The 13,708-nt window shown below is 43.2% G+C and overlaps 3 protein-coding genes across 3 annotated transcripts; 1 reads left to right on the forward strand and 2 right to left on the reverse strand.

Annotated features, from left to right (window-relative positions):
- Positions 1-336: 336 nt before the first annotated feature.
- On the reverse strand, positions 337-2,069 carry LOC4348660 (uncharacterized). Its single transcript, XM_066304590.1, has 2 exons — positions 1,787-2,069; positions 337-1,678 (listed from the first exon to the last, which is right to left on the reverse strand). The coding sequence occupies exon 2, from the start codon at positions 1,262-1,264 to the stop codon at positions 722-724; it is 543 nt and encodes a 180-aa protein (XP_066160687.1). The 5' UTR covers positions 1,265-1,678; positions 1,787-2,069; the 3' UTR covers positions 337-721.
- A 3,475-nt stretch (positions 2,070-5,544) lies between these two features.
- On the forward strand, positions 5,545-6,447 carry LOC4348661 (uncharacterized). The gene has a single exon (XM_015758408.3). It carries the CDS (start codon positions 5,646-5,648, stop codon positions 5,961-5,963), a length of 318 nt encoding a protein of 105 aa, XP_015613894.1. The 5' UTR covers positions 5,545-5,645; the 3' UTR covers positions 5,964-6,447.
- A 2,733-nt stretch (positions 6,448-9,180) lies between these two features.
- LOC4348662 (uncharacterized) lies at positions 9,181-11,935 on the reverse strand. Its single transcript, XM_015759101.3, has 4 exons — positions 11,725-11,935; positions 11,498-11,628; positions 9,560-11,138; positions 9,181-9,467 (listed from the first exon to the last, which is right to left on the reverse strand). The coding sequence occupies exon 3, from the start codon at positions 11,042-11,044 to the stop codon at positions 10,469-10,471; it is 576 nt and encodes a 191-aa protein (XP_015614587.1). The 5' UTR covers positions 11,045-11,138; positions 11,498-11,628; positions 11,725-11,935; the 3' UTR covers positions 9,181-9,467; positions 9,560-10,468.
- Between the last annotated feature and the right edge of the window lie 1,773 nt (positions 11,936-13,708).

Genomic DNA, 13,708 nt, shown 5'->3' on the forward strand with positions numbered 1-13,708 from the left:
AGAGCTAGTTAATCAAAATTTGGGTTTAGGACACTAGCCTAGCACACAAATTTGTAGTTGCAGCATTGCCAAATGTTTTGGACAAAACAATCTCAGTTACTTGGACCAAGAGGCCCATGCATTAAAAGAATCGGACTGGGCCTAGCAGTTGGGCATTTGGATGCCATCTCGGCCCTTTTCAGCAAAATCTATGGCCCAGTCATGTACTACCTCCGTTCCATATTACTTATCTTTTTTAGTTTTTGTTTGTCAATGTTTGATCATTCGTCTTATTCAAAAAAATTTAGAATTATTATTTATTTTGTTTGTCATTTGCTTTATTATCAAAAGTAATTTACATATGACTTATCTTTTTTTATATTTGCACTAATTTTTCAAATAAAACGAATGGTCAAACGTTGCAAATAAAAAGTCAAAAACGTCATCTATTATGGGACGAAGGGAGTACAATTGTATGCTTAAGATTGGTCTTTTTTCTTCGGATAAGTTCACTCTGGGTCCCTCTATTTGTCACGCTGTCTGATTTTCATCCCTCCGACACAAAACCGGGTACGACGGGTCCCCGAACTTACAGACCCAGTTCAAAGTAGGTCCTAAGGCAGTATTGTGAGCAGTATTGCTGACGTGGCGTCCGACGTGGAGCGTTGACTCGGTTCACATGCCGACTCGGACGGCCACCACGCCACCATGAGCAAGGAAGAGGAGCAAGAGGAGATGGGACTCACGACGGCGGCGAGGGAGATGGAGAGCGTCTGAGCGTGCAGGAGATGCACGGGGAGGCAGAGGCGGAGACGGTGGAGGAGGAGAGGACGCCGCGGACGAGGGCAGAGTAGGTGCCATGGAGCTCCACGGGAGCCGGGAGGGGTGCGCCGACACCAAGGCCCTGGAAGAAGCGCTGCGTCCAATCGCGGGACTCCACCAATGAAGGCTTCCACGGCAGGAAGGGCGACGGCGGAGAGGGAGCGGAATCAGGCCGAGCAGGCGGAGTGGAGCGGCTGCAACGTGGGAGAGGATGAAGACAGAGCAACCGCGCCGGGGTCGGATGTCTGGGGCGAAGACAGTGCCCCGGTGGCCGGAGGATCACCCTCTCCTCTAGTCCTCTTAAGGAGCACGACCGGCAAGGAAGGACTACTGGCGCGGCGGCCGCGCCGGCGGTTGGCGAGGAGGAGGGTCGGTGCAGCGGGACACGGCGGAGAGGAGGGGCCGTAGCACACGGCAGGCGGAAGACTCCTCGCGCCCTTCTCTTGCCCCGCACGCGCTCCATGGACTCTCCTCCAAGACACCGTTCGCCGGCGACGTGTTTGTCGGATCGTCGGCGGGCGGAGCGAACCGACGACGGCGACCCCGGTTGGAATCGACGACCGAGGGAGGTGGAGGCAGACGAATTATTGTAACAGAAATAACGGAAGCGGTTGAGACTTGAGAGTTGAGACCGTTTGGCGGCTGCGGTTGGTTGACGACGAAGTGCAGCCGGCCGTTGTCATGGCGCTGCCATGTGCGGCACGACTCGCAGCCACAGTCCGACCACCTTGGGCTCTGCCCCTTGCGCCACTCCGTCTCCGGCGACCCGCTCCTACCCTGAGGAGCCCCATCTGCGCGTGTCGGCAAGCGCTCCGCCAGTGGTACCTTGTCGTCCTCCAGTGCCGCGCGTTGTGGCTCCCGTGGCAGTAGCAGCTGGCTGGGTTGTCCTCGAAGACGGAGTAGAGGAAGCCATACACGAAGCAGAGGAGCACGTCAACAACGTCCAGGAAGGCGAAGACGACCATGTCTTGTGCGGGTTGTTCACCTGCGCACGCGCCTCTCATCGCGCAGTGTTCGTCGCCTCCGCCGCCAGCGTGTGAGGGGAGGCAGAGGGTAGGGGAAGGGTTACGGCGCTCCCTTTCGCGTACGGATCGCCCCGCCGCCGAGCTTACGCGCCGATCCCTCGCCGCGCGGTGGTCGTCGTCGGCTGCTTTGGTTGGCGGTGGCGGCCTTGCTAGAAGTGGGCGCAAACAAAGAAGGCCGTTGCGCGTCCGCGGTGGCTGGCTAGTCGATGGCGGCCACGAGCGTTGTCGGAGAGGGGAGAGAGATGAAGAGAGGGCGATAGGGAGAGAGGAGGAAGAAGAGAAGGGGGTGAGAATGACATGTGGGGCCCACGTGGGCCCACCATTTTTTTAATTTGTGAATGAAACTCACATGTGGGTCCCACGGGGTTTATTATTTTTGGATGGAATTGCCACGTAAGCGCCACGTCAACGCCACATAGGCACTACGTCAACCAAAACCGCTGTCAATACTGCCGAGTGACCTTGTTTGCATGGTTTTGTAAGTTGGGGGATGCGTTGTACCTGGTTTTGTGCTCAAGGGACGAATTTCGAACTCGGTGACAAATTGAGGGACCTCAAGTGAACTTAATCCTTTTTCTTCTTCCCCTTCCAAGTAGGCAAAAACTAGAAAGGAGTAAATTCCTGATGTTACCATGTAAAATTCAGCTTCAGCATTGCTGTTTTTTCATATACAAGTACATTGCTCTTACTAGTTTTATTTCTTTACTAGGAACCAAAACTGTAGCCCAACACAGGCCAGGAGTTACTCCATGGCACAAAAGTAGGAAGGAAGCTATGTGATTTAGAGTAGTTGACATGCAGGACAAATGCATGTGGTGTTCATGTGGAGCATCAATCAGTGTAAGCTAGAACCTCCTGGGCTAGCTTCTTGTAAGAACACTCTCAGTGGTGGTAGGGAATGGAATAATAATTGAGGTGGTTGCCCTTGCCCATGGTCTCAAGACAAATTCATAATGAGAAGGGAATAAACCAGGCATTGTTAATCATTCAGTAGGGGCTTTCAGGGGGAAACCAGCCTTGGATTGGGGTCACCTTTCTCACTCTTCTGTTTCTTGGTTTCTTTGGGTCACCTCTTTGCTTTGCTCCTTTGTTCTTCAGTTGCAGGTGTAGTGGCTTTCACTTCAACCTGATCTCCAACTTATTGCTAGTACATGTGTACAGCTACTGTAGAATCATAAAGTTTCAGAATTAGATGAAAAAAAATGCACAAGAGTGGATGGATCTCTGAAATTGTCAGTAGCAACAAATGCAATTACAGTTTTGTAGAGTCAGTTCTCTTGCTATAGATGAAGGTTTAGCAATAGGCGTTATAGGTGGTATTCTAAGTAGTTTTCTTGAGCTGTGATTTCGTAGTTTGCAGATATTCGTCCAGTAACCTCTGTAATAATTGGTTGTAACTTTTTAAAGCAAATGTTGGAATGAATTCCATATTAAAAAAAAGGCAAATTATCTTGCTGTAACTTGTAAGGTCTACATTCTAATATGGATACAGTTGCTCATCATACTAGAAACTGACAACCTAAACCTACGAAAAAAAAACTAAAAAACATGATCGGTTGATCATCTTTTGTCGCTTTCTACTACTTCGTCGCGGTGCAACCATAAATTCATACCAAAATACCCTAATATGATTAAGGTATTAAGCAGGAATCATTGGACAGCCAATCCATTGTTCTAATCTATCCAGCCAGTACAGTTAATCTGATCAAACTAGCTGTACAGTTTGACAATACAAAAATGGCCCATCCGACGTGGAACAATCGAGTAGTGCAGCTGCTAGCAGCTATAGCAAGCGGCAACAACTTTTTGGGGCCAATAAATAAGTATAGGAATCCATTTGTCACATACACAATTTAAAAATGCAATTGCAATTGCAATTGCTTTTGGTTAATTAGTGTTCATGCAGTTAGGTCACACGGCCGGAGCAACTGCCCCCAAAATTTATGTATTGCAGCACTTGGCACGGATGGTAGGGTCCAAACATTAATATTAATTTTTGGGATCTATGTTAATGAAGCACTGACAAGCTGGTCCTCTATGACCTGTTAATAACAAGATCATTAGGATGCTGGAGATGTTGCTACAGTTGGAGCACATAATCAAGGGTTTATGCCTAACTGAAAGCGTCGAAAATCACGCCGCGGGCTTGGCTTAGTTCTTTTCAAATTATTTACTGAATTGTTAAAATAGATTATTCAATCCACGCTTCGAAAAATTCATTTTGCTCGAAATTTTTTATTCTGTTGTATTGCTTAGACTATCTGTTTTAAATTATTTATTAAGTTTATTTATCAAAATATTTACTCTGTTCATACAACCAAGTAGATAATTCGCAGCAACAATCAGCTCAATAATGTGTTTCAAACTGAGCTATGTCTAGTCAGCTAATCATTCTTGGTCATCCTCTAGATGGTCTCAAGAAGAATCCAATCAGGCAGTTGGTTAAGAAATTAGGGTGAGAGTAGTAGACATGTTCGGTCTTCATCATCATAATTATTCATGGGTCAACACAGCCATGATCAGACAATCCAAGGGGGTTTAGTAGCTGTGCGATGTAATTTGTAATGAACAATGACCAAGATCTAGCAAGTGTTGTCTTCAGAAAAGGATTCAGGCAGCCGAAAGGGGGTGAAAAGTGCACTGAAAGAACATCTTTTTCTATGAAATCTGGAAGAACTTTTGTCTGTCCGTGGTCCAAGGTGATGAACCAGAAATTCTTCTAATAAGATTCTTGCTGACGCTTTATGCGGCAAATGGAGAGAGCAATAACTGTAAAAGATGCAGGTCTTGCACTTTGATGACGATGTCTTAGTGCTAATTCGAGTTGGATTTCCAACAGAGCTCAAAATTTCGAATTTGAACCGGCTGCCCTGCCATAAAACATTCACTTCAATTCCGGGCTGACATCAGGTACACAAATTTGGTGAACATAACTCTAACATTGCAGTAACTCCTGTTTCGCATCACGCACAGTAAATTAATATCAATCCTGCAGCCATTTGCAGCCAATAAGATGTAGATCTGTTTGGGGAGCGAGCCCCATCGTTTGACATATTAGAGAAAAAAGCGAAACAACAATGTATATTTGTAAATAAAAAATAATTTATAAATAAAATTTTTACATACCTGTTCTTAACGATCTAAGAGCAAAGACTGAAAAATAAACTACGATAAAAAAAAACTTCAAAATCATTTCCAAATTTAAGGTTGAAAATTCAAATCTTAACGGATAAGTATAAGCATAAAAAAAAATGAGGCTGTTGATTCTGAGAAACGGATGGTGGGAATCCAGTGGGTGAGAAGAAACCCTCAGCTTATAGCTTCTAATTTATTTTTTTTAGATTTTACAACTAGATTTTCTTAAAATCTAACTTTTATTTAAGAGAAACTGCAGTTATCGTAAGCTTACTTAAATCTAAATCAAGCAAGCAGCAAAAGAAACTTTTTCTGAGTTATATAACCAAAATTTAAAAAACTTTTCACTCCATTTTGAAAGTGAAATTACAGCTCAAGAAAGGACTGAGATGTGAGTCACTCAGTGAGCTGGCGAGCTAGCTAGGCCGGGACAAGGTTAGGTACATTCGGCGACTAGGGTGCAGTAACTAGAGTCAACTAATTAGCCACTAATTAACGCATGATTAGCGAGAGAATAATAATCACAGCCACAGTGCTGCAGTGGCAGCCCTAATCCCCCTCCTCTCCTGCATATAAATCTCTCTCCAGCTCGCCTTTGCACCATCGCCATTGCTGCATCCCAGCTAAGCTCGAGAGAGAAGCGAGAGAGAGAGAAAGAGAGAGAGAGGTTGGTGCATTGCGGCAATGGAGATCGAGGCGGCGAAGTGCGAGTGCTGCGGGCTGAGGGAGGACTGCACGGTGGAGTACATCGCCGGGGTGAAGGCCGACTTCGGCGGGAGGTGGCTGTGCGGGCTGTGCTCGGAGGCGGTGAGGGACGAGGTGGCCAAGAAGGGCGGCGGCGGCGGCGGCGGCGGGCGGCAGCTGGAGGACGCCGTCAGGGACCACATGTCCTTCTGCGGCAAGTTCTGCCGGAAGAACCCCGCCTTCCGCGTCGCCGACGGCATGCGCCAGATGCTCCGCCGCCGCTCCAGCGACATCTCCGCCCCCTCCGGCGCCTCCTGATCATCACCCATCAAGCTCCGGCGAGAGAGATCAAGCTATGAGCTCTGAACACGAAGACGACGACGAGCAATTAATGGCGCCGCGGCGGCGGAGCTAATTAAGCTAAGCTAGAGGCTAAGCTAAGCTTAAGCTTAAGCTGAAGGCTTAACGCCATTTTTAACCTCGAAATCTCAATCAATCAGCTGCCTCGTGTGGAGAAGGGTCTCCGTTGAGGTGGTGGTGCCAAGTGTGAAGCCTTCTTTGGCCTAGAAGATGGCTTCTTAAATCTTAATGATGAACATTATTGTTCGAGTTTTGGTTAATTGTAGCAAGGATGAGATTAATATTGATTCATTGTACAAGGAGATGAATAGAAGTTCAACCACTGCTGCAATGTAGTATTCAGTGGTTTCATGAATTCAATTAATTTGTTTATATTCTTATCACTTTTAGGATTGTACTCCATTTGTCTCAAAATATAAAGATATCTGAAGTTCTTCATGAAGATTAAGAAAATAGGCGAAATTGAATTAGGGATGATTTATGACTGTTGATGTGAGTAAGTATGTAGAACTTCACGGAGATTAAGAAAGTAGGTGAAATTGAATTAGGGATACTTGTTACTATTGATGTGAATAAATATGTGCAGAAATTTAATGAAAAATTGTTGCGATTGATTGAGATAAGAAAATAGATGGAGTAATTGTTCTATTCTAGAACAAAATTTGAACTCTGAAAGTTGATATATATTTTGAAATTCATTGGTTGAACATATGTAATATTGTCTCTGATCCACCCTGACTAAGGAGAATATCCTATCTTTGCAGTTTGCACTGAACGGTTCTGCCTTGGTTTCAGCGTAAAAATTAAAACGAGATCAGATTGTCTTATTTGAGATAATCTCTTTTAAATATTAGATTTGTTATAGCTGGCTTTCATTCTCATGAGATTTTATACAGACATACAGAACAATAAGATGAACTAAACTAAATGTTTCAAGTTATCCTGTTCTTCTACATCACAGGTTTCAGCAATTCAGCCTAGGCAGCTTTCAAGCCTTTGAGAGCTGATTGATTGGTACGAATAACTGGGCGGTAAGATGCACTAAATTCATAATTTCCGGCGAGCGCACAGACCTAAATTAGTCCCAAAATATAGTAGCTTCCAGTATTCAAATTTTTTTCTAAAATAATATTTTTTTCACCTATTTTTTCATCTCAACTATTCAGAACTATCTCTCATTGAATTTATCCACCTACTTTCTCATTTTAACCGATCAAATCATCCCATATTTAACTATACATACTTTCTAATACCCGTATGGATCTTCAGAAATCCACAGTCATTCTTTCGCATGAGAAATAGCAAAACCGTTTTTTCAGAAAAAACTAGAGAAACAAGTGTTCTGTGCTCTATAAATAGTCTTAGAAGTGTGGTGCAACATATATATAAAGATATACTCCCTCCGTCCTATAAAAAGTCCAACTTTGGTATTGGATTTTTTTTTATAGGGGGAGTACTGCTTTACTAAAGATGAAAATAAGAAAATCTGACTCTGCACTGCAGAAGTCACTTCAGATTTGGAAGAACTGTTCCAGATGCTTCATGCTTGCCATTGAGTAGCTACTGGCTAGCATCTTGTCTGTCACAGTTCTACTAAGCACAATCATGTTGGCTCATGTTTTTAGTACTACTACAGAGCATGCAAGGCCAAATGCCAATCATGAAAGGAAGATGATTTGCTGCCAATCAGCAAAAGGGAAAGAAAAAAGGAACAAAATAAAGAACTATGCTAGTAGAGGGACAGATGCTGAGTAGGACTCAGGTGCTTGGTTAGTTGGTTTGGCATAATTCAGGCTATGTATATACAGTAGTAGCTTAGGAGAAGGATAATCTAACCATTTGCTCCTTTGGAATACTTTGCATAATCTGATTCTGCCTGAGATGCCAAGCAGAAGGGATGGATCCAAAATGCCGAGTCAGATCCACATTTCAACATGTATTCCCCTATGTTAGGGTCTCATCAATGCCCCTGTGTATGCTTTGTTGGCTGCAATGATGATCATACCCTGTACTGAATGGCCAAGAAAGCCTAGATCCATGGAACAGTCTACCACCAGTGGTCATGTTCATGTAAGCTGTAAAATTTTCTTCAGATTAACATTATAGTAGATCAATTGTCCAACCTCAAGTTTTTACTAGGAGTTTGCATCTGTCTAAATACCTGTTTGTTTGATAGGAGTATGTCTCCGTCTCTAACTGTACTTTGGTCTAGACTTGGGCACATGATGGTGAAAGAGACTTGACCATCGATTTCTGTCGCGATGAAAATGGTATGTCTGGCAAGAGGAATGTAGAATTTCAGAAGCGCATTTGTGTCAGCTATGCTGCTGTTTCCATCTCTATTTTCACTTTTTTCTATTATTTTTGCTCGACAATAAAGAAGCCAATACCGGTTTTTACAGGTTATATCCCTGTTAAGTACTACCTCCGTCCCGAAATATAAGGGATTTTGTGTGGATGTGACATATACTAATACTATGATTATGAACAGACCCTCCATCCCGAATTAAAAGGGATTTTGTGTGGATGTAACACATCCTAATACTACAAATATAAACTACGAATATGAACAGACCTTCCGTCCCGAAATATAAGGGATTTTCGAAATATAAGGGATTTTGTATGAATGTGACACATTCTAATACTACGAATCTGGATAAAAAAGTATGTCCAAGTGTCACATCCACCTAAAATCCCTTATATTTCAGGACGGAGACAATATGAAACTATTTAAATTACTTTCATGATACTTGTATATTACACTGATACTAGAAATGTTTTCATAATATATAGATTGATCAATATATCCTAATAGAGAGTTATGGTCAACTCTGTATCAAAGAGACGGTAAAAATTCAAAAATGTAAAAATAATACATGTTTTAACAGTATTGATCAACATTCCTCCTATATAATGATATAAACTTCTAAGCTGGATAGTGGCCAGTGCTCAAATTGTAGTAGCTTAGTTCAGGTGCCTGGCCTTGCTGGCAAGGGCCACGACAGCTGCTATTTCAGGTTCAGAATCAAAGCTTCAAGTTTCAACCTCCCTTAGTACCATGTTTAGATGGAGTAATATCTCAATAACATGTAAATAGCACAACAATCATCAGCATTTACATAGTTGGATTTGATCAAACCAATACCAGATCAACTCAGATTGAGAAATTAGAATATAATAAAAAATTGGCTATCAATGGCATTTAGTTGTAATATAAAACATAATAATATTATATAGTTCTGATTAATGGGATAGTAACATTATTTGTTAACACTATGCCTGCTGATTTACACCAGAACATCAACATGGACAGCCATCTAAGATTGGAATTACAATTGACAGAACTAATACTCCAGCAAAGTGCTTCTTGACTGCTAGGTGGCAAACATAGTAATGTAGCAGGAACTAAGACAGGTAACTTCCAAGTCTTCACATAGGGTAAATATGAACAGCAAAGCCAACCTGCATAAGTACAGGAGTCTAATATCAAGCATCTAGTAAGGGAACAAGCATTTCACAGAAATCTGAAAAAACAAAATGAAGCACAAACCTACCATATTGGGACTTGCATGTTCCGCAGACATCATTGTCTAACTTTGTTCCTCAAGACCATCGAGGCTTGAAGAGAAGTAGAAAACTAGAGCTCATGAAAGCGGAAAGGGATTCGGAGGGTGTATGATGATTTGAATATAGGTTGGTACTAAATGCAACTTGTGAAGAGACATGAGATGAATCTAGAATGAATGAAGGTGGAGAGAACATGTCATGATAGATATGCAGCAAACTGGGAAAAAGTTAGTATTGACATAGAAGGGAGCAAGAGAGGGGACAGCTTCCATCTTCCACCCAGCTTCTTCCTTCCAAAAAGCAGAAGAGCCAGTGAGGAGATATATTGGTGTTCTTTGCAGAGCACCAGGGAGGTCAGGATGGTTGAAGGGTGAGAATCAGTTAGCTAGGAGGTTATATATATGCAAAGAAATGCAAGAAAAGTAGTTTCCCTAGAACTATTTAACATCTGATTGGGGTCTAAGATACTAGAATGTATGCTATCGTTAACAAGCTGCCAGACTATGCTATTCTACCTGAAATGAACTAACCGCAGATGTTTCTGCACTGGCAGAGTGCCACTGTCAGTTCATCACAGGTGCCATGGATGCAAATAAGATTTTATACTACACCTAAAACATCATAGGTGAGCCCAAGCTATGAAGGTATGTCAACTGCCATCCACCCTATCCTTACCCCACTGTCCACCTTAACAACACCTACATATGACAGTTTTCACTACCCAACTTTCAGAAGATGCTTCACCTACAAAACTCCACCTCCACCATAACCTTGACCATACAGTACTACCTAACTTATTATTCTCATTACTCTATACACTACTATGCATGTGAACAACTAAAGTCAGTGGATGATAACCTATGTACACAGACACTACCCTTCCATCCTCCCATCATTCAATGATCGGAAATATCCAGATGGAGAATCCTCCTAAGATTCTCCGTCGCAACAGCAGTTTCATTATCATTGAAGAAGTCAAACCCTGATCCACCCACCGGCGAGGAAGGAGCCGATTTAGCATGCGGCTTCACCTCCACTTCATCAGACCGCTCAAATAGTGGCAATTCAAGTGAGATGCTGCGGTTCTGTCGCAGAGAGAACTTGGGGATTGGGAGCGAACTAGGAGGTGGTGAATTGGAGAATGCTGGGCCCGCCCACAGCTCAGGGCGGGATGGAGGAGAAGTTGAAGGGCTTATTGAGATGGGCCGGCTACGCTTGCCACCACGGCGCTGCAGCTGTTGCTGCTGCTTTGGTGTCTTAGGCTCTGGTGATGAGTACGTGCGAGCAGGCGGAGGTGGTGGGGAGGGCAGGAGGCCAGCACATACACCGGAATGGAAAGACCGGCAGTTCATGCCACGGAAGCCATGGGAGGACGGCGGCGATGAGAAGTGAGGCCCCGTCATCTTGCCTCGGCCACCAGAGTGTTGGTTATGGTGGTTGCGCTGCTGTGAGATAACCACAAGACCCTCCATCGTCGGCGATGGTGATGATGATTGCGGTGGGCGTGAAAGCTCGACACTTCGCGATATAACTTAGGCAGCTTGGAGCAGTAGGTCACCCAAAGCCCTAGTGCAAAACAAACATAAACACACTATGAGACCAGGTGGCATCCCCTTCACTAGTACAATAAACTGAAGTTAGCGCAATCAACTGTAGTTAGAGTAACTACAACAGAAGAAAACAAAAAGGACAGTCTTTAAAGCTAAGTTCAGCATAATCGCAAGACACAACGCTTCTAACAGTTGAGAAACAAACAGAGAACTATCACTAACAATCACAGCACCAACTGGGAGTACTAAATTTCTCAGCGCCACACATCAATCCACAGGAAAACTAAAGCCGCGACGACGATTAGATTCATGATGATACTGTAGCAACAAATTCCACGGGAAGAAAAGGGATTATTCCTTTTCGATGGGGGTTACCTTCCAGATCTACAGCCGATGCGCAAGTCGAATCCTCCACAGAAATCGTCGTCTCCACCAACCAACCAGACTCTCCTCTTCCTCTCCTCCGATTCTCCGTCAGATCCACCACCCACACGGATCAGCACACACTGCATCCATCCACACGAGCACCCCATTCAATCAAAACCGCCCCAAAAAAATCATCACCGAGAAACACAAACATAACCCCTCAGCCCCCAACCCACCAGATCCAATCCGAGCGAATCTCTCCACTCCCAGCACCGGAAATCCAAAACAAAAAAAAAAAACACCACCGCGATCAGGAGAAGACGGCGCGTCGATCTATGGCACCAGCAACCGGATCCGGGTAGAGGAAAATCCTCCCGAAAAAGAGGAAATCTCGTTGGGGCGAGAGCTCGAGAGGTGGAAGAGAGGGGAAGAGGGGAGTAGTGGAGCGGACGCGAGAGGGGACAAGTAGAGAGAGAGGAAGCGACGGACGGACTCGAGGCGGTTGATCCGCCGCTGGATTTGATAAAAGATCTTGGCGTCCGGGGTGATCTGGGCCGTTGGATCGGGTGTGGGAGGCTCGAATGGACGGTGATCGTGCGGGGGAGGGGGTGGCTTGGGGCTGAGGAGTGGGGGGCTCTCCGGTGTTTTGGGGTTAATCACGGATGTGTGCCGCTTGGGGAGTTGGGTTATTGAGCACTTTTGTTGGAGCTAATCCACTTGGTCATTTGTAGAAAGATGCTTATCAAAAGTGCTTTCCTTTTTTTTCTTGTAGGGGTAATCCAAAGTGCTTTCTAAACAAGTGTTTGCTAAAGTATCCTCAATGAGCAAATACTACCTCCATCATAAAATAATTGTAATTCTAGATTCTTTAGTACAATAGGTGGATTAGTAGTTGAGGGTAAAACAAGAAGAAATTTGAATGAAAAAGTAATTAATGAGACTATTAGTACTCCATTGTGACAATTAATTTGGGACATATTCAAATCCTAAAAATACAAATATTATGGGACAAAGATAGCAGTGATACGTAACTAAGCAAACGCTACCAGTTATTTAGTTTAGAATAAATTTTATGAGTCACATTTTATTATCGAAGTTTCGATTTGGATAACATTTTAACCAATATTTTTATTTGGATCATATTTTATTACCGATGTCGGTCGAATTTAATCCTGACATGGAAGTTAGTTTTCCCCTTTTCCCTCTTTGCAGAACTTTTTTTTCTAGTTATTTACAAACAGGGAGGAACGCGAATTGAAATTAACAAAGAGATGGACTTGAAAGAACATTTTTTTCACAAGTTATTCTCAAGTGGAATGGAAAGTAAACTATCTGCAATTTGGCTATTCATGTCCAAGTTGAGATTTCCCTATAGTTGTAAATTTTGTCTTAAGGCAAATTTTGACATAAGACACTTAAAATTGTTATACTTTGCTGGTAAATATTGTAAAAATGTGTGATGGTTGAAAGACACCTGAAAAATTGATAATTTGCTAGAGAATACTTCTAGCCTGATCAAAGAGAAAAACTCTTTAAAATGACGCGAATGCCCCTAAAACCAAAAGCTTCTGAACTGACGCTGGATTGATATGATGTATGCTAGCAATGTGCATCGGATGATAGAAAATTTAGAATTGGCTTGCATCCTCATGGACATTCTCATCTATTTGAAAATTTCTTCAATTGGACTAAAAGTGTCATCCAACAAATTACCAAAATTTGAGGGTGTCCTCCCACTGCAGCATGTATTTGTGATGTTTGCCAACAAATTACATACACTATAAGTGTCCTTTTCTTAAACACTTTTTAAGAAAAATCTTCATCCAGGGCGGCAAAAATCATGAGTCACGTCATTTTGCTAGTTCAACAGTGTCAAGAACATGAATAGTAAACTGTTGTACATTGACCAGGTTAAGGATAAATAATGATAACAGATCAGAATGTGATCAGGTACTACTAGTACCATGACTGTATTTCAAAGACTTCAATTGCACTAAACAAGAATTTTCTAAATCCTTCCTGTGAGTCTCAACATCGGCAAGTAAAGCCACACGTCGAGTATATATTCCTCACCGGCACTGCACATAAAGCAACACTACATCGACTTCATCCGTGCCTCTGAATTCTGATTCTGGGTGCTACTTTACAGTACTGAATATATACCTTGTGTTTTAGACTGTAATCCATCAGATTACAGATGAATCCACTTCAAAAATCTCT

This window comes from Oryza sativa, chromosome 10, assembly GCF_034140825.1.
Source record: "Oryza sativa Japonica Group chromosome 10, ASM3414082v1".
Classification (NCBI taxonomy): Eukaryota; Viridiplantae; Streptophyta; class Magnoliopsida; order Poales; family Poaceae; genus Oryza; species Oryza sativa.

Coding starts and splice junctions, on each gene's coding strand:
- LOC4348660 (XM_066304590.1), bottom strand. CDS start 1,264: ATGGAGCGCGTGCGGGGCAAGAGAAGGGCGCGAGGAGTCTTCCGCCTG.
- LOC4348662 (XM_015759101.3), bottom strand. CDS start 11,044: ATGGAGGGTCTTGTGGTTATCTCACAGCAGCGCAACCACCATAACCAA.
- LOC4348661 (XM_015758408.3), top strand. CDS start 5,646: ATGGAGATCGAGGCGGCGAAGTGCGAGTGCTGCGGGCTGAGGGAGGAC.